This window comes from Lissotriton helveticus, chromosome 2_1, assembly GCF_964261635.1.
Source record: "Lissotriton helveticus chromosome 2_1, aLisHel1.1, whole genome shotgun sequence".
NCBI classification, from domain to species: domain Eukaryota; kingdom Metazoa; phylum Chordata; class Amphibia; order Caudata; family Salamandridae; genus Lissotriton; species Lissotriton helveticus.
This window is the reverse complement of record NC_136059.1, coordinates 985,480,001-985,499,848: the sequence shown is the minus strand read 5'-3', so window position 1 is coordinate 985,499,848 and position 19,848 is coordinate 985,480,001. Positions and strand designations below refer to the sequence as shown.

At 48.3% G+C, this 19,848-nt stretch overlaps 1 protein-coding gene across 1 annotated transcript in view; it reads right to left on the bottom strand.

The window, feature by feature from the left end:
• PIP5K1B (phosphatidylinositol-4-phosphate 5-kinase type 1 beta) overlaps positions 1–19,848 on the bottom strand; it is a 375,649-nt gene that overhangs the window by 214,642 nt on the left and 141,159 nt on the right. The window contains exon 3 of the mRNA XM_078675735.1: positions 7,815–7,883. Coding sequence (XP_078531861.1) covers positions 7,815–7,883 — 69 coding nt within the window. The remainder of the gene's footprint in view (positions 1–7,814; positions 7,884–19,848) is intronic.

The window sequence follows — 19,848 nt, the reverse complement described above, 5'->3', positions numbered from 1 at the left end:
CTAGAGACACTATTAGAGACATTCAAACGGCTAGCACACAACACGAGTTGACTGAATGGACACGGGTGGGATTAAAAGACGATGAAGGCTGCTGGCGGACAAGAGACACAAACAAATGGTTTCTACCCGATTCATACCGGATTCCCATACTGGCTATGGCACACTCCCCTGCCCACATAGGATCAGCCCCCATGATTGAACTTGTCTCCAGAGTTTGGCACAATGATAAAATCACAGATTCCGCCAAACGTCTGGTCCAACAATGCTTGATATGCCTGCAACACAACCCCGGGAAAGGAACTGTAGTGCCACGGGGAGGATTTGGGGTCCCAAACCACCCATTTGAGGTCCTGCAAATGGACTACATCCAGCTGGACAGGTGCCAAGGCCTGAAATATGTACTTGTCGTGGTGTGCGCCTTTAGCAAATGGGTGGAAGCATACCCAACCCGTGACAACACTGCTATGGCCACCGCAAAGGTACTGTTAAAGGAGTTTTTCCCCCGTTACGGCCTTTGTCGTATTTTATGGAGCGATAATGGCCCCCACTTCATAGCCGAAGTCATCCAGTTCATCTTAAAGGGGTTGGGCATCAAGCAGAAGTTTCATGCAGTCTTTCACCCCCAGTCCGCTGGACTTGTTGAGCGACACAATGCCACACTAAAGCTTAAACTGGCCAAAATAGTAGCTACCACGGGTCTGAAATGGCCAGACGCCCTCCCACTCGCACTGCTATCGATGCGTTCCACCCCCACCAGACATCACTTAACCCCTTATGAAGTTGTTTTCGGCCGACCCATGAGTATCTGGTCTGCACCGAAGCCAACTTCCATTCATGACGTCCCGGACGTCCTAATGTCTGATTATCTGTATATATTGACTGAAACTCTGTCTGTCATTCATCAGCAGGTGCAGCAGGCCATCCCCGATGCTTCCAGGGGTCCGGGTCACGCCATCCAACCCGGGGATTTCGTGCTGATCCGAAACTTTCAGCGGACGAAAAGTTTGGAACCCCGGTGGACGGGCCCCTGGCAAGTGTTAATCACCACCCGGGCGGCTCTTCGTGTGGAGGGGAAAAGGCATTGGCTGCACGCGCACCACTGTAAGAAGGTCTCCCCGACCCTGGCCACGGCAGAAAACATCGGCGACCAAGAAGAGCTCCTGAACAAGGACCGACCGTCACTAACCTGCTATCCTGATACCGAAGCACTTGAACTTTCCAAATTCTCTGATCCCACTGTGCCATCCAGAGAAGGGTATTTCCTGCGTCGAAAGGAGGGAGCTTCGGCTAAGTAGACCACAAACTAAGTTGAATCTCAAAACGGTGACCCAAAGCAATCAAGGGTTGCCTAGAGAGAGGCTAAACTAAGTCTGTGGTTCTGCCCACTACCGAGCACCTTGAAAATGAAGATGATGGAAGCGCCAGATAAGAAGATGATGGAAGCGCCAAATAAGAAGATGATGGGGACAACAGGAAATACCCACCACAGAAACCCAAGAACAGACAGACTCCACAGCTCAAAGACAATTGCACTCTTCATCGCAATCCTTTTTAGGTCTCGCCTGTCGATGCGCATGCGCATCGAGCAAGCGAGACTATAGGGGCTCATCCAGACTTTATCTAACTTGCAAGGAATCGTGGCGATTCCTTGCAGTGCCCGTGACTTTTAAGCTCAATGCGCATGTGCATTGAGCTTAAAAGCGCGTGCACAGCCGCCCGCATTCCTCCGACACCTTTGAAGTGAAGCTTAGCTTCACTTCAAAGGCCCGGCTTGTTCACACCCACATGCCGCTCTGCCCCGCTCCGCCCCCTCCCCTGAGTCATCCTGCCTGCCCCTTCCCGCCGTGTCGCATTTCTCCTCCCCCCTCCCCTCTCTTCCCTCCGTCTTGTTCTTCTTGCTCACTTGTCACTCTTTGCCCCTTACTTCTATCCCTTCCTTTCGATTCCCTCTCTGAACCTCCTTCTATGCCCATCTCCTGTTCCTTTCTTTTCTCCAACATTTGCCACGTCTGCTTTCCTCGTCTCCCCACACGTTTGCCTCCCTTTACCTCTGTTTCCTTAGCTCCTCGTTTCTCCCGCCTACTCTCACATCTTTCTCTTTTCTTTCTACCCTCTCGCCCCCACTTCTCTTCGTGCTCATCTGTTCTCCACACATTTCTCTCACTTAATTCTTCCTGCCTCAACTCTCCGCTCCGCCCCCTCCCCTTCCCGCCGTGTCGCATTTCTCCTCCCCCCTCCCCTCTCTTCCCTCCGTCTTGTTTGTTGTTGTTTGTTGAAGCAAACCCTTGCATTCACCCTTCGGGAGTTCATCCATTTGCGAGACTGCGATAGGCACATTTATTATTTTGTTTCCCATTCACCACAGTTTTTATTTTTTTAATAGGCACTGGTAGAAAGGGAGACTCGAACCGGTCCGTAGTCCACATCAATGCGGTACGGACAAAGATAATGACCGTGAATTGTGACCGTGAATTGTGACCTCCGCTTCGGCATTATAATTTAGCTTCCCCTCTCCTGCTTCGCATTACCAGCCCTCCCCACCCTCTGAGCACAAACAGTGCCTTTCTTAAGCAAGTGTCAATACTTCCTTATTCCTCCTCCCGCAGCCATTCCCATGTCTGCCCGACCCCTCCCTCACTCCCTACACCCCTCCTGCACAGGTCCAGCGGGCGCCTACAAAGTAGGAGCTCCACAGCGGCATTTGTATTTTTAAAAAGCAGCAGCTTGTGTAAAAGCATTTCCATTCGGGCTTCGCAGCTGTAGCATTTGTATTTTCAAAAGAGTAGCGTGTGTACGCATTTGCAGTTTGTAAATGCTCGGTCACTACAGGTAAATAAATATTGAAGTGCGTGGACTTTAGTATGTGAACTGCCAGAGCCGCAAAGAAATGCTTTCACATTCTTCCTGAATCAACTTGTAGGTGTCACCAGAATTGGCACTCAGTGTCGGCCTCGTGATATGGTGAATAGGCAACAAGAGACTTGAGCAAAGCTGTCCTTCTTAAGGAGGCGATGTTAACCAAGAGGACGGTAGCTGGACATGAGGTAAATACAACACTGGAATTAAGGGGCAAACCAATTGCCTACCTAGGTATTCAGTCTTCCACCCCTGCATTCTTGAATCTTCTTTTCACTGACTCTTCCTTATGTTCTTAACCCTTTCAGAGTTACTGGACTGTTTGGAAAACGTTTAATTTCCTTTAAATCTACTCCAGTGTTGCAACCATCTTCTTAGCGGTGAACAAACAGTAGCTTGATCGCTTTAATCGTGAATTGTTTTATGCTCTGAAACTATCCAAGGAGCTAAATTGGTTCCCTGTAAAGAGCTTGCAGTTTCTGCTTACATTTCACATGCTTCACTTGGTCTTGTTTTTTGTTGGAATGCGGCGGAAATGACTTAATTGCCGTTAGTTTAACCCCAAGGTGCATTGGCAGGGCTGTTTCAGCCGTCTTCCTCCTGTTGGCTCTTTCCCCCACAACTGTGTTTTTATGGCCCGCTCACCTGTGTGCCTCTCTGCTCTGTGTACGTCCCCCTAATGACGGACCTGGCATGCTGTCCCGCTGCTATGTATTCTTTCTGCTTTGCCACACTTTTCACACGCAACGGCTATTTTCTCACATGAGCGCCTGCCGAGCTGTGCGTCTTTGCTAAGTTGCTTTTTCCCATAAATGAGCCAGGAGTCGATGTTTTATGGCTGTGTTTGCTAGTCCATCCTTCCTTCAGTGAACCCTCAGACTGGGAATGTAATGTTACCAGGTCAGTGTCAAACACAGTACACCAGCAGATCAAGACTTTCTATTTAGATAGCTGTGCACTCTTGCACTTTTGGGTTCTAATCGTATTTCAAGAGCTGCATTTCAGAGCTTTTAGAAATGTTTATGGCTTTTTTTTTTTGAAATTCTTTAGCATTGGCTACAGGAAACAAAAATGCTAAAGATTTACAAAAAAAACCCATAAACAATTCTAAAAGCACTAACTCTAATGCTGCGAGACCTATTGCATTTTCAATGCTTGTTTGCTTTCTCCTCATGACCACACTCTGGATTGTGGAAGAAAATGCACCTGCTCATGAGACATTCCTGACCACTGCTCAGCCTATCACCGCGAAGGAACATTATCTGATTTCGCTCTCTCCCCAACTAAGAGAGAGGCGAAAGGAGTTTTGGAACAACTCTTTCGTACAGCTCCTTCACCAGCACAATCTCGCCACCAATGCCACCAACTGTTGGATCTGTGGGTTGCTACCCCACGCCACTGGACACTCGATACCCTTCATCCCCTCACCCTTCTCGGTTCATGGCTCCTGCCTTGCTTGGCTGATCCTCCTGCAAGAAAGCTATAAGGACAATGCCACCTCCAGCAAAACCGTAACGCCTTTTTCCCACGGGGTCCGGCGAAACAAAACAAAGACACACTTCTGCCCACAGACCTCCAACGACTCCATCCACATGGACATCCCTGCTAAAGAACGAATTGAAATGCAGGTGTTCAACAATCCAACCAGACCCACCTTCTCCTACCTGCGGAAACGAACGGCTGCCACTCTGACTGTGGCCCTATCAGTCATCAACGTCACAGGCCACATGTGCATAGAAGGACATGGGACACAGCTGGTGGGCCGCAGCGCGTGCCGATTTACCCGAACTTTGGACACTATGGATCCACCTTCCTTTGTGTCGTCCCCAAACATGTATTTCGTCTGCGGCACAAAGGCCTACACCTGGCTCCCCAAAGGCTGGGGGGGCACTTGTTTCATCTCCTTCATCCTTCCTCCGACTTATGTGGCCCCAGCGAATCATCATAGACAAAAACGAGCCAAGGACATCGAGCAAGCCGACTCAACAGGAGCACAGTTCCTCGATGCTATGAAGGGACTTGTTCCTCTTTGGGGCCCGATGGCAAACAGTCGGGCCATCCGACATTTGGCTCAGGCAGTTGAGACAACAATGAATATCACAGCTGGTATCTTTGCCAACAACACCGCCGAACTCCAAGCGGTCCGCTTGGTGGCCCTACAGAACCGCCTTGTCCTAGATGTGGTTCTTGCGGACCGTGGTGGAGCATGCCGCATTATTGGGTCCAGCTGCTGTACATACATACCGGACAACTCGCCCTCAGTGTACAAAGCCATCGAACATCTTCACAGACTCTCTTCGGAAGTTCACCAGGAACAGGAAGAATGGTCGCTTGGTGGTTGGTTCTGGAACGCCGTTAAGAACTGGGGCTGGAGACTGTTCACCATTATCCTAATTCCTGTAGTAGTAATATGTGGCCTATGCTTAGGAATTCAATGTCTGCCACCCCTGTGTTCATTATGTGCAAACTGTATTTGCCCTAAGGCTGTGGACTTTGGAAACGAACGCATGGGAGCATTATATGATGCCGAGGTTGGGAATTTGATGAAGATTGACATTGAGTAGGCAAGTTGGCTAGATATGTTGAAAAGGGAGGACTGTTAAAAGTTAGATTGAGACTGTCAACATTATCGGCACCATCTTGCTCTCCTTGGGCCCATTCGTGCGCGTAAGCGGCAGCCATTTTGTACACCATGGCCTCCCTGCCCCTCGCCGATAGCCAGCGTCTCTCTCTCTCTCCCGACCTCGCAGGCAATCCCCCGCGCGCTGACAACCCCCCCCCCCCTCTCACCCCCCCCCCCTCTCACATGTCTTGGGTCATAAACCCCTCTTCAGCGCGGCTCTGCCTCGGAACCCCATCCTGTTCCCAGCGCGACACTTCCCTTCGTTCCTTTCATGGTCCCAGGCCCTTTGATGCAAACCCTCTTTTCCTGTGTGCCCGTTTGTCTTCATCGTTCCCAGGCCACCACCTAAGCTCTGCGGGTACTGTTTATTGCCCCCCCCCCCCGTACAGTAGGAAGCTTCCCTCATTAAAGGACCCTCGAGTTGATCAAAGCCCCCACCCTATGAGATCCGATCAAAACCCCCCCACATTCCGTGAATCGGCGGAATGTCCCGCTGCGCGATAATCATCACCTGTTGTGACCGGGGTGGGGACTTCAACTGTAACTGTGTGTGGGAACGGGCCTGAAGGGGAGATTCGGAGAATGTCTTTCCGTACATCAAAGCATTGCCATGAATATGTTATATGTAATAAAGCAATAAAGCTGTGTATAAGAGGCCAGGCCTCAGAGATGCGGTTAGAGCACCTCGTGACGATACTTGCTGTCCGAACTGACGTGTTCTCCTCCGGAGAGATCCGGAATAAAAACCCTTGTTTCCTGCCTTCCAGTCTCCAGCGCCTGCCTCTTCATTGATTAATATCTTGTGGGTTTAGGAGGCGACACCGCCGGGCAATACTTAAGGATCTTTTAATCTGGTTGGTAGCCTGACCTTTAACAGCACAGGTAACGCAAATAGCATAGGTACTATACGCAAAGCGCTCTTCCACAGACATTGGGAAAATGAGACTTTATGTACTGGAAAAGGGTGAGCAGACCCTAGAGATCATTTGGAGGTGTCTCTCAGTAAGATCACGGCCATGTACAAGGGCTCGGTCGCTAATGCACACGAGAAGAACAAACTATGCTCCACTGATAGGAGATTTAGCCAGCCAGCCTGCACGGGGTGAAGGGATATTCCTCCAGTGTAGGGGACAGAAAAGTATGAAAGCTGCAAAATGGATTCATTTTTCTGTGGGTGAAAAACAGTTCCTTGGAAGTCCTACTGGGAGAGAGTTGCTAGAAGAATCTGCTCATACTTCAGAAACCAATGAAGGACTTACAAGAATTGAGCAGGGCGCAAGAGGGGATCCTTCTGATGTTCGTTAGATGGTATCTGATCACTGAGCCCATTCTAGTGATAGCTGCATGTCCAATCAGAAGAGCCTGCCGAGATTTCTTAAACTAAAGGGGTGGGAAACATATCAGCAGTGAAGTAAACAAGGACAAAGCAGGGACTTAGATTATTTCTCTTCTGGAAGTTTAGGATGAAAGTACCACCCAGGAAATATTAAGAAATCGAGAAAAATAGGGTACACAGGACTGATGCTGGGAGAACATCAACCTGCAGTGGGGTGGATGAGGACAGCAATGAACACAAATAGATGGACAATGAGTAGGTTGTTGAGTAGGATTCAAGCTTTTAGTGTAGTGGTTTGTGTTAGCAATACTGAGAGAAGCCGGTTAATCATCAGATTCGAGTATCAAACAGTATCAAACACATCTGACTTATCTAGCAGAATAAGCATGGATGACTGGGAATAGGTTTTAGCTGCGGTTACAAGGCTAGAGACTCGGAGTAGGTCAAGAACCACGGAGTGGAGCATCTGGGAGCCAGACCCAAGCCATCGAATAGGTTGTTGTTGGAGAAGTAATGGGCAAGCTTGTTAAGGCCTGCACGAACTTTAAAGAAGAAAGGGCAAAGAGTGGCTGGCAGATGGAGAGGGTGAAGGAGCTTTTGTTTAGGTCAGTAGTAATAGTACAAAAGCTTAAACAAAGCAATGTGGTAAAATCCTGGAAACAAGAGAGGGCGAGCAGATGAATGAGAGACGAAAAAGAGGCAAGATGCTTGATGATGTGAGGCCAGGAGGACCACAAGTGGCATTGGAAGAATGAATCTGTAGGCGATGAGCAGGAGAAGGATCAGCAGCTGTCTTTCTATGCCTTTGACATAATATACTCCCTAGACTGGTGCCTGGATGTGGCAGGCTGCTGAACAGGTAGGTGGGAATATCTTCTATCTTGATTGGCTCCACCTTGTGCAACTTTATGTATTTCAGATCTGAACTAGTTTAGAAACATTAACATCTTGGTTTAAGATAGTCATACCTCCAACTGGAATATAACAGGTTAGGCTTACCTTTTTATATGTTTTCTCCCCATTTGGTTTCACAGCTGTTGCATCTCCATTTTCAGTCGAGGAAGACATCTACAGAAACAGACATGGAGGGTACACAATGCATGTCTTTAGCTCGCTTTCCATGACATAATACTTGAAACAAACACATTTACTCGATAATGAAAGAAATTAAAGCAATCCCTGCGAGGCGCTTGTGTTTTTTTAAACGTTTCAAGCTAGACATGTTTACGATAGTTTTATTAAATTGCCCTACAGAGATTATTGTACCCTCAGGTCCTGTGTTCTTGGCACGAGTAATTGTTTTAATTCATGTTATTGTACAAAAAGACTTCCTGTTCTTGGGAAGAGATGATCATGTACTCTGTTTACCTCTCGGAGATGCTGCAATCTATGCGAGAACGCCCGGAGAATTATTTAAGCATTCCAAAAAATAGCAGGGCATTTTAATTGAAAACAAATTCATTTGTGCATGTGTCATGTACATATTATATTTAACCATGGGGAATGAGCCAAGATTTTTTTATACCACTCAGCATCCGTACTACCGTAAACCACCCACGATCAGTGCTGGAAGGTGCCTGAGATATCCCCTAGACATTTTAACCTAATGGGGGGCTGATTATTTGTACAACACATAGGCAAGTCCTCATCTGTAGTTTAATTGGAGCGTCATAAAAACAATGAGGTTTTAAGGTAAGTAGGTTCGTTATGGTTTTAAGGCGCAAACTTCATTACACCTGACATACAGTACAAAGTAATGTAATTAAAAGACAGGTAATTAAGCAAGCACAAGTATTTTACAATCATAAGTTGTCTCCTCGCTACAAACAAATGACAAAAGGTGGGTGTTTTTTCTTTTGATATTATAAGAAACCCTATTCGACAAATAGATGCACAAGACAGACTTCTTGGACATCAGCGCCTTCAGTGAAGGCAAATATTTTAAATGAAGTTGAAAGTGATTTGATTTTCTTAATGTCCACTACACTCAACATGTTAAGAAATGCACAATGTCAGTCTTTCTTTTGGGGTGACCTTCTTGGATTTTGAAGTATCCAAAAAAGTGACTCATGGAATACTTGAATTAATCTCAGCCACTGGTAATTAGTCAGGCTGCATCCCAGTCCATTGTTGGTTTGCACACCATACCACCTCAGTTTGAACCCAGCCATATGCAAATCAGCCTTGACCCTGCTCCAATGGGAACAGTTCAGCCCGAACTGCTAGACCAGGTCCTCCCTGAAAAGAAACCTGAGCAACCCAGAACTGATTTTGCCCTTCTTAGGGCTCATCAGCCAGGGTTAGCTTGATTCTAGTGGCACAGTGTGAACGGACCCATGTGATGTGTGCCAAGACTAAAGGATTATCATCCCAAGAATAGTCACCCGCTACTAATTTTGTCAACAGAGAGGAGCGTGGATGCATCCCCTTATGCTAAGGAGAGCAATAACAGCTTGTTTTATATGATTGACTGCTTGATTAGTAATCTTGGAGAGCACGTTACCCAGGTGGCCCTTGCACTAGAGTCCATCATTGTAGCACAAGCTGAATAAATAGAGAAAGGGCTATTCAACCCTCAAACTGTTCAAGATGAAATCAAATATTTCATATATATTAAGTCCAAGACAATTAGTCAATACTCCAAATAAACACATACTCATGTGTAGTCAGATTGATATTCTTTATTCCTGTCTTGTAATATAAATGTGAAAAACACATACAACCAACGTGTTACGTCTAGAAGACAATCGTGAGCAACTACCGTTCTGAACGGTATGACATATGGGCAGGCCCGTGTATTAAAGAATATGCAAGCACACATCAAGTTGAGGCTAGATTTTTGCCTTTTCTTTAGATGATATTGTTCAGCATCAACAGCAAGTATTTTCCCAGCATTGGCAAGGAGCTTTTAATCTGAGCGCTAGACGTTTTGGGTCTTGTGTTTACGACAATATCCTTGATATAGGACTGACCCGGACCTTTTTAGACCACTTTTCCATGTGCACTATCTCCCACTCTGGCCCCTTACCCTCACGCACCAAACGGCTTCCACAAAAAAGATCTCCGATAAAGTGCCCCGGAAACGGTGAGCCCATCGAGCATTGCAGCGCCGGCCCGATGAGGAGCAAGGCCCAATGATGAAGCATGACACCTCTCGGGGTGTGTGAGGGCAACAAGACAAAAGAATTGTCTTTCCCATCCCTTCCCTAGGAACTGCTCTCCCTTGCTGTACATGTTCCTCTTGGAGTCATGATTGCAGGACCTGTTTAAACATTGGCTCCTGGTCCCACCCTCTTCTGCTTCTATTACTAGGTCTTGGAAACTAACAGAATCTTTTCAGTTGTATTGCTCCTGTATTGTGTAGGGCAGGCTATTCAAGAGACACAATGCTGAAGTATTTCAAGAGGTAGCAAACGTGACTGCCATATCTTTAAGGGTGATTACAGGTCAGTTAGACACCCCCCTAAAAACCCTGCTCGTATAGAACAGAATGGCTTTCGATTATCTCCGGACAACCAAAAGGGGTGGTCTGTGTAATACTAGGTTCTGAGTGTTGGATATATCACCCCAACACCTCATTTGCCAGACATGGACAGATAGACTATATTTAGGATAATGGTAAGAAACTAAATGGAATCCAAAATGGTCTTGATTTCAGCTTGAGTGGCATCGTCTTGGTTGTCAGGGATATTCAGAAATTGGGGAATGAACATCTTTGAACTCGTGATTGCAATTATTTTGATTGTGCTGTCCTTACATGTGCTGATTAAACTAATGATGAGCATCATCCAACATGCTAGCATTAATAAAGGCTCAGTCTCAAACTATCTTCTTCATACACTTGAGAATGGTGATCACAGTGACAATGAAGAAATGAAAACTGAAATAATTAGACTGTATGTAAACGAATAGCTGTAGAGGTTATTCCTCCTAGCAAAAAAGCGGGCCTGAGAAAGTGGATTTACCTATATCTGTGCCTTAATATATTTTTGTGCACTACAAAAACGCCCTTGCTTTTGTGTGACTTAACGTGCATCTTTATATGTTATTACTGAATTACTATTTGATTTTTATACTAGCTGAAAGACCACTAAAATCTTAGTATTCATGCTCAGTTACACACATTTTAAATGTATTTAATTTTAAGCTGTATAATTGAACATTTACTGTATATGCAGTAAAGTGTACCTTCCCACTAAGTTTGTCAGAACAAAGTTAGTATTTAAAAAAATTGTCAAGACAGCTCCTGTCTGTGTTTCTCGGGTTGCCGTAGTGCATCCAACAAGAAAGATCCTGGCACCTGCTCCTTAGCAGGAATCAGTTTGTTTAATTTTCGGTCACACTTTTCTGCTCCCATTCTTTTGTATGGAGAAAACGGTATGAATGTAACAACAACAAAATATAGATTTTAGGTTTAAATGCTCCAACTGATTAAGGGTGAAGCTCTGGTACATTAAAACAGCAAATCCCTTGCTTTATTGTGCTTTCTTACTGGCTAATTTGAATTTAAAGCATTTTAGACTTTATAGACTGTCCAGAGGGCTGTGTTTTTCTATCATGCATACCAGTTTTAATCTGGATACATGTGGCTACTGGTAGCCAATGAAGAGAACGGCAATCCCTAATGCTATCAAACTTGCCCATGATATAGATTAACATGCCTGCCATGTTATAAATTAATAGTAATCATTCAATCTGTTTTTTGGGGTAGACCTCCTAATATATCATTGTAGTAGTCCAGTTTTGAGTTTGTAAGGGAGTCTATGATTGATGTATATTATCCAGAAGCAACACCTGTTTATAGTTGAAAGACCAAATCCTTCCGGATGTTGGGGAATTATGACTTCGGCCCATGAGGGGAACCTCTGCTTTTGCCCCTTAATGTTTAATCCTACTGTTTTTCATTCATAAGGCTATGTCTGGCAGTATTTTGTCCACTGAATGTAGCAAAATCAGCGCGGTTGATGCACATCATCTGCATAGTAGTCTTAAAGCATCCCCTTAGCCTGATGGTCAAAAACATTGTCCCGGGGGCTCAGGAAGGATTGGAGGTTCGACCACTGGAGTGGGAGGGGCAGGCTCAAAGAGAAACACTGGGGCTTTGATTAAAGGTTTTAAGGAGGGCTTTATTGTTATATACGTTTTCTTCATGAACAGGTAAGTAGTCTTTAGTCTCTGGGTATCGCTGAATGCCGCGGTGCCTTCTGGTCGTGGAAGTCTTTATCTTGATACGTCTCAACAACAGGATTCCACGTGGTACCGGAAAGACAAAGGAAATCAAGAGAAGGCGAATTACTGCCTGCACTCTGGTTGGACACACACAAGGACCGGGAGTGAGGGACACGCAAACCCCGTGAAGTGCTCCAGTTAACAACGGGAGTGACGGAAGGTGCTCGTGCTCAGGGAAGGGTTTGGTTGCAGGAAGTGTTACACCGGGGGCTGTCTCCGCCTCCCAACCCAACCCGCGACCCGGCCCCGTACCTCTTTAAGCCACGCTCCTCCCGTGGGCGCGTGGCAGGGCGACTCGTCCGACCGTTGGCCTCCTGGCTTGTCGTTTCCGTCTGCTTCTCTTCCTGGACTTGGTTCCGCGCTGCTCTCCTCCTCGATCTCCTCCGCGGGGGAAACGCCGTTCGTCCTCGATGCCGTGCTTCCTGCTTTTGTCGTCACTAGGGGCGTGACTCCACAATCCCAGCCGTCGGCCTTAAAGGAGCCGTATACATTCACGCCTGATGGCCATTCCGTGTCGGGGTCTCCTTCTTCCTCACGCCACGTAGATGTCTGCGGCTGTTGAGACAAGACGCAAGGTGAAAGGTGGGTGGCGCACCACCAGTCTTTATATTCAGAGGTCTCTTGACAGTCAGACCCGTGACAAACATAAAATTGAAAAATATGTCGATAAGGACTGTGGAACCTTGAGGCACACTACATTTCACCGAATAATGCTGATAACTGAAAAGTTTGCCACTTTGTGTGCCTCCAAACAAAAGTGATTGAAACCATCTAAGTTTCACATTGGACAAGGCTGCCTAGGATCCCTGAATTGGATGCATTGGGACAACGTCTAATGTGTTAAAAACCGCACACTGATCGAACTATATGGACAGGGACATTTCAGCCTCATCTGCAGTTGCTGGTACATCACTGAGCTGTGCCACTGGTACCGTCTTTCTCTGTCCCAGACTGATAGATATCTAGCCACAGATGAGGACTTGGAAAATCTTGACGTTGATGCAACTATCCTCGCTCTACTTTTCTACAGCCAAAGTGAGGCTGTGATAGGGAGATACTCCTGCAAGATGTCTGGATAAACGTTTTTATAGCAGTGGGGTCAATACTGAGTTATTTAAGCTATCTACACACTCACCAACCTGTAATGAGCAATTCACTACCTTTGTGATGCACTGTGCTATAACAGACGCCATTTTACTGGCTACTAGTCCAGGGAAAGTGTCATACTCATAGCATGTGGATCTATTCGTTTTAGTAATTACTTGATTTTGTCAATTTCTACTTCCTTGAAGTGGAACTCAGGGTGAGGGCCAAACTGCAAAAATGTGTTCCAATCTCTATAGTGCTATATAAATTGGTGGTCACTGGGACTTTATCACTCCTACATCATCTACATCTCCTGAAGCGTGTACTTATAATTAGTATCACATGCCCAATTACATAAGCATTGTGCCAACCCTTACAAAACTAAGGTGAATGTTTTATGTCAAGAGGGTTTTAACACTGTACATCAGAATAACATTTTCAGGGGGAATTAATCATTGTTTGTGGCTTGGGTTAATCAGACACAGAGCTATAAGCCTCTACCTCGGGTGTTATGATGTGGCAAGAACGCCTAAGGGCTTAGCCTATTTGAAGCACGGCTGTTCCGGTAGCATTTATTATACATATGATCCACTGGTAGAGTACCGGAGAGACGAAACATGAGGCCTCGTTTAGAGCTTGGTTGGATGTACTTCATTTCGCAAGGGAAAGTGGGAACTACAGTCTGCAATATTTAGAGTTCTCCACCTGCGCTTGACTGCCTGGATGAGATCTCCATGCCTTCAGTGGAGTCACCATCACGTGTATGAACTGGAGGTATTGTAAGTTCGCTGCATGGTTGATGTGTTGAAAAAAATATATATATTTAAAAAAGAAAAACACTCCCAAAGCTGGAGTTTGTTTTTGAAAAAGAAAAGTCTAATGACTGACTCCTCAGGACTTTTCTCCCCGGTTATTTTTTTATTTTTGTCTGGCCATTACCCCAGGCTTTTCCCAAGGGTCCCAAACAGGTAAAACATTGCATCAGACTGTCTGCTTTAAATAGGGAGGATGGGCTGAGATTCTTAGACTGATGGTCCAAGGGCCAGATGTATAACCATTTTTTGCGGTTGCAAAGGAGCATTTGGTAGATTTGCAACAGCAAAAACCGGATGCACAATGTACTAACCCTATTTTGCGAATCACTAATCTTTTAGGGACTCCCAAAATAAGGCTAGCGACTCCCTATTAAGACCGGGTGTGCCAAGGGCATCCCTTCCTAATAGCGAGTGTAAATGCCATGTATGAGTGTTTGGCAACCATATTTGCAGTGGCAAAATATTCGCAGTTTACCACCTACTTCAAGCAGGTGGTAAACCATTCGCAAACGTGAAGGGGGTCCCCAGGGGGGGCCTTCCCCTTTGTGAATGGGTGCGCAAATATTTTTCAAGAGCAGGCAGTGGTCACAGGGACCACTGCCTGCCCTTTAAAAATGAAACTGAAAAGATAAATTTTTTTAAACAGCTTTCTTGACAAAGCAGTCCCAGGCATGGTGGTCTGCTGACCTCAGCAGGACACCATCCCTGGGAGTGCTAGCCACTCCAGAAGGGGTCGCAAATTGCGACAGCCTCATTAATATTAATGAGGCATCATTTTGCGACCCCATTGGGAATCGAAAACAGTGTCTGAGACACACTTGTATACTGAATTTTGCGAGTCGCAAAATTTAATGGTCGTACATCTGGCCCCAAATTCTGTCAGGCGTTGGTCCATGGTTTCTGATGGCAGAACCTGCAGGGGCACCACTGGCAGAAACATGATGGATCACCTGACTTCATATATGGAGGACGGGCCTTCAGTTTGGCGGAGATGGTATTGTGCCACATTTGTGGTGGAGTATCTTGTCTGTCAAACTCTAAATAATCCCTATAGTCTTCTGTTTACGCGTTCTATTAACATCATTACCTTGACACTCAAAGCGCTCTCTAACCAATTCAATATTGTTTTAAAAAGCAAGTACCTGGGGGGGCGTGGCTTGCAGCCGACGATGGCGGCAGCATAAAGGAGTAGCTCCGCAGTGAAAGCGGCCTCTCCAGCGATCCTGTCCTTCATCCGTTCTTTATTTGGCCCCTACAGGAGGACCCGGAGCCCGGGACCGAGCGGTGCCGAAGGCAGCAAGAGCGGTATTGATCCGACGGCTGAGTGCGGACTTCAACCGCGGAGACGGTGAGGCCTCAGAGACGCGGCGCAGCCGGGGACTGCCGTCATTCTCGGACCTGACAGGAAGTGCGGCTGCCGGGGGGAACCTGCACCGGAAGTGCCGCCACCTCTCCACTCGGTGGGTGGACACCGGGGCCGGGGGTGAGTGCGGCCTGGACCAGCAGCACTGACACGAAGTCGGGTGGGTGCGCCCCCCTCCCCGAGCCCGACCGGTGGGCAGCAGCCCGACAGTGTAACACAGCGGAGGGCCGTCATATTGTGGTGCGCCGGCGCGACTTTGCCGAACCCGGCCACACTCCTGCCTTTCTCTGCCGCACTGTGGGCGGCGACCTCCGCCTCATTGCCCGCAAAGACTGAGGGGCCTTTTCCTGCTGCCTGCCCAGGGTTCGGGCGACTGATCCTGAAGAGCCCGGCGCTGCCTGGCTCGGCGCTCCGCGGGGTACAGGCGCGTCCCTCGCCTACGTCCCATCACTCCCCGCCTGCGCCGGGCGGACCCCTGGACACCGGCTCTCGCCCCCCCCCCCTGTTGAGGAGGGAACAGTGCGGAGACAGCAGCCCCCAGAGGAGTGGGGCCTGGGTCATTCTCCTCTACGCACGCACTCCCGGCTGGACATCGTGCAACGGTCCCCCCTCCCAGCAGCAGACCCCCTGGGCCAGCTACCACGCCCTGCCTGCCACGAACTTAACCCACCACACCGGCAGACACCATACGCCGCAGGAGGGGTAAACGCGGTCCCCCGCCGCTGGCCTGCCCAGGGACCGTGGATTCTGGCGACATGTCGGGAAGGGGCTTGAAAAGTGGGCCTACGCAGACCCGAATAGACCGTTATGCTTGCGACAGGCCTGCGGTGTCCCCGACGGCCGGGAAGGAGACGGCTGGTAGATCCGTGGAAGCGCAGGGGCCAAAGAAAGCGACGCTGGACGACGTGATGCAGGCCCTGGCACATCTGCAAACGACAGTGGGCACGATTTCCACAGACATTACGCTGATCACAGCCGACTTCCACAAGATGACGGAAAAGGTCAATGCCATGGAAGTAGTGACGAAGTCCTTGGTGGAGGACGTCTCCGAGCTCCAATCGGCGGTCGAAAAGCTGGCCACGGACAATAAGGTGCTACGTGAGAAGCTCGACGACCAGGAGGGGCGCTCCAGGCGGAACAACGTCCGCATACTCGGCGTGCCGGAGACGGAAGGGGTGAGAGCCATGGATCTGTACGTAGAGGACCTGATCACCAATGAACTGCGACCCAAGGGGCTGTCCGCCTTCTTCTCGGTGGAGAGGGCGCACCGCGTGCCGGGCGGCCAGCCCAAACCTGGAGCGCCTCCGAGACCCATTGTGGCCCGGCTGTTCAATTTCAGAGACAGGGATGTCACTCTACAGGCTGCCCGAACGTCCCCTCCGATAAAGATCCAGAACTCTACGGTGGCCTTCTTCCCTGACTACACGGCGGAGGTGGCTCGCAGACGCCGGACGTTCCTCGAGGTTAAGAAAGAGCTCCGGGCGAGAGAGATCCCGTACTCCATGCTCTTCCCCGCACGACTACGAGTGGTCGCCGAGAACAAGACCTGGTTCTTCGACAACCCCGAATCCGCAAGGGATTGGCTAGACGGCTGGAGAACGAACGCCCACCCTCGACGACTCCATCGGCAGCAGAAGGATCGTACGGCCGACAGCGTCCCGGCTTCCCAAACTCCGAGAAGTAGTGGACTGAGCGAAGACTCACCTCACGGCGAGGCTGTGGCCGAGGAACACAATGGGGAACAATAATTGCCGGCCTGATAACAGTTGTTTGGACTTACTGTGCTCTGCACCTGAGGCGCGCTATTGGACACTGGGCGAGGGGCCTCCGGGGAGAAGATTGAGAGGCCGCTGATCTCGGAGACTCCTTCACCCCAGCGCGCAAGTACTTTGATTGGGTTTGGGGTGATGCACTCTGCTAAGTTGGGGAGGCGGGCAGGTTCATGTCCGAACAGCAGGGAAGCAGGGAGGGGGGTAGTTGGGAGAGGGGGGGAATTTACTTCTGTGACTGGTTTGGTTTTACAGGTTTTTGACTTGACTCAACACTATACATCACATCACAACATGGACAATGCACGACACGGCACGACCCGAAGGGGTACCTACACTGGCAGGAAGCGGTCCGTCAGCCACCCGAAAGTACTTATGGGGCACAAAAAAAAAAAAAAAGCAAGTACCTGCCTATTCGGCCTCATCAAAGTGTAGACTCATCCTCAATTATTTTGTTAACGCAGCAATGTCAATATTTTCCAATCCTGGCTGTGCATGTACTTTCCTGTGATGCAGTCTGACTTCCTGGCCTCAGCAGGAATCATAGGACACACAATGCCACAGGAATTCACAAACCTTGGTGAGAGAGTAGGTAGGAGTTTTGTTTTAAAATAATAAATCAAGTTGGAGTTTTGATTTTACATAAACAAAGTCTCTAGTTCCATGAACTCACCAGGCTCCTGCTTAGGTTTAAAAATCTCTTTGTAGGTGCTTTGGTGTTGGCAATTCCACTACATGGCATTTGTTCCCAAGGCTAATAATTCCCGTTTGGTCATGCAACTACTCAGAACCTCGTTTATCAGCAAGTAGTTTTTCCTAGATAACCCATCTTGATTTGTGTACTGCATGGAAAACTATTAAAAATGTTCATAGAGAGCAACTCAACACATATCAATCGGTTACTTACCTTGTTTCACTAGTTATGTTCATGAGTTAGTTATATGTTCCGTTGACACATCCGAATTACCCACCCCAACCAGTGGTTAATTTGAAAAATATAAGTGAACGGCTCCACTGAGTTTCCTAGGAGCCTGCTCCAGTTCTTTGGAATGCAGAGGGTGCTGAATACCAAGGTGGCCAAATGTTGATTTAACCTCCTGCCTCTTTCGTCCAAAACCCTTAATTTCCTGCCTTTTCACCTTTGATTTGCAGGATCTTGTCCCTTTCTCACTGAATTCCTGTCTTTCTTTACCTCCTTCTTTCTCACTTTCCTGCTTTTCTCTCTCTTGTTCACGGTCAAAGTATGACGGCATGGCTTTAAGTGGACCGGGTCTCACCGGGTCTGATCACCGCCAGTTTTTTAGGTCTCGCCTGAGCCAGCGCATGCGCTGCTCTGGCGAGACATTTAGTGGGTGGGCTTTAAAAAGCCGACCACAGCTTTTTGGGTGGCATAGAGCGTGCGGTTAGGCATACAGTTACGAGCAGAGGCGCCATCTGTCTCTCCTCTCGCACCTCCAACTGTGCACGCCTCGCTCTGCCTCTCTGTCTTGCTCGCGCTTCAATGCTCGATCACTTTCACTTTTCTCTTTCTTTCACGACTGACAGGCCTGTCTCCTCCCCTCTAGCTCTGATTGTTCATTCCCCCCCGGCTCGCGCACTCGTCCTTCCCTGTGACCCCGTCCATGAGCTTGCGCTGCAGCGTATCCTGCGATCACTTTTACTTTTCTCTTTCTTTCACGGCTAACGGGCCTATATCCTTCCCCCTCCTCTAGCTCTGATTGTTCATTCTCACCCGGCTCGCGCTCTCATCTTTCCCTGTGACCCCTTCCGCTGCCGCGTATCCCGGTGTCCTCTGTTAAACCTCCCCTCACCTCCCACACATTTTCCTGCTATACGCTTTTGTTTCCCAAAATGTAGGTTCAACGCGTCAGCTCGACAGTAAACAACACCACAAGTCCTCGCAGTATCAAGATGGAGATAATGGGTTATTGGCGCATTCAACAGATGTACTAATATTGCAAACGTTTTGCACGTGAGCCAGCCTTGGATCCTCTCAGCCAGCTTTACCTACTGACAGGCCTGTCTCCTCCCCCCTCCTCTAGCTCTAATTGTTCATTCTCCCCTGGCTTGCGCACTCGTCCTTCCCTGTGACCCCGACCATGAACTCGCGCTGCAGCGTATTCCGGTGTCCTCTGTTTAATCTCCCCTCGCCTCCCACACATTTTCCTGCTATACCGTTTTTATTTCCCAAAATACAGGTTCAACACTGCAGCTCAAAGTGAACACTAATTAAAACCATTTCTGACATCAAAATGCCTCCCGAGAGCGAGGGGGCGAGCGTTTCCCCCCCAAGGCTTCTTGGAAAGAAGCCTGTTCCCCAGTTCTGTTCGGCTTCCAGGGCCTGCACAATCCTTGCTCCCTGCACTGAACCCTGCTTGATTTATGTCTCTCGCTGGCTGTAATTACTTCATGTACTGGTTTATTCCCGCTTATCGGCCAGCCGCCATCTTCTTCAGGTAGGCATAGAAAGGAGTTCTGCCAGCTCTCTCTTTAGAATCCCTCCGCTTTAACCCCCTCCAGCAGGTATACAAACATATAAACAATCCATAGCACTTCCGGCATGACAGCTCAGACACCTGCTGCAAAAGTAAATCGATGGAGTACATGAAATGACGCCTCCCCTCCCTTTCGGGCGGTTTCTTACCTTCAAAAAATCCGCCTTCTAGGTCAGTGGTAAATGAAATGACACCCGAAATTACAATGCAAGGGCGTAACACATGCCCCTGCAGCCTCTGCTGTGCAGGGGGCCCCATCCCTTCGGACCCCCCATT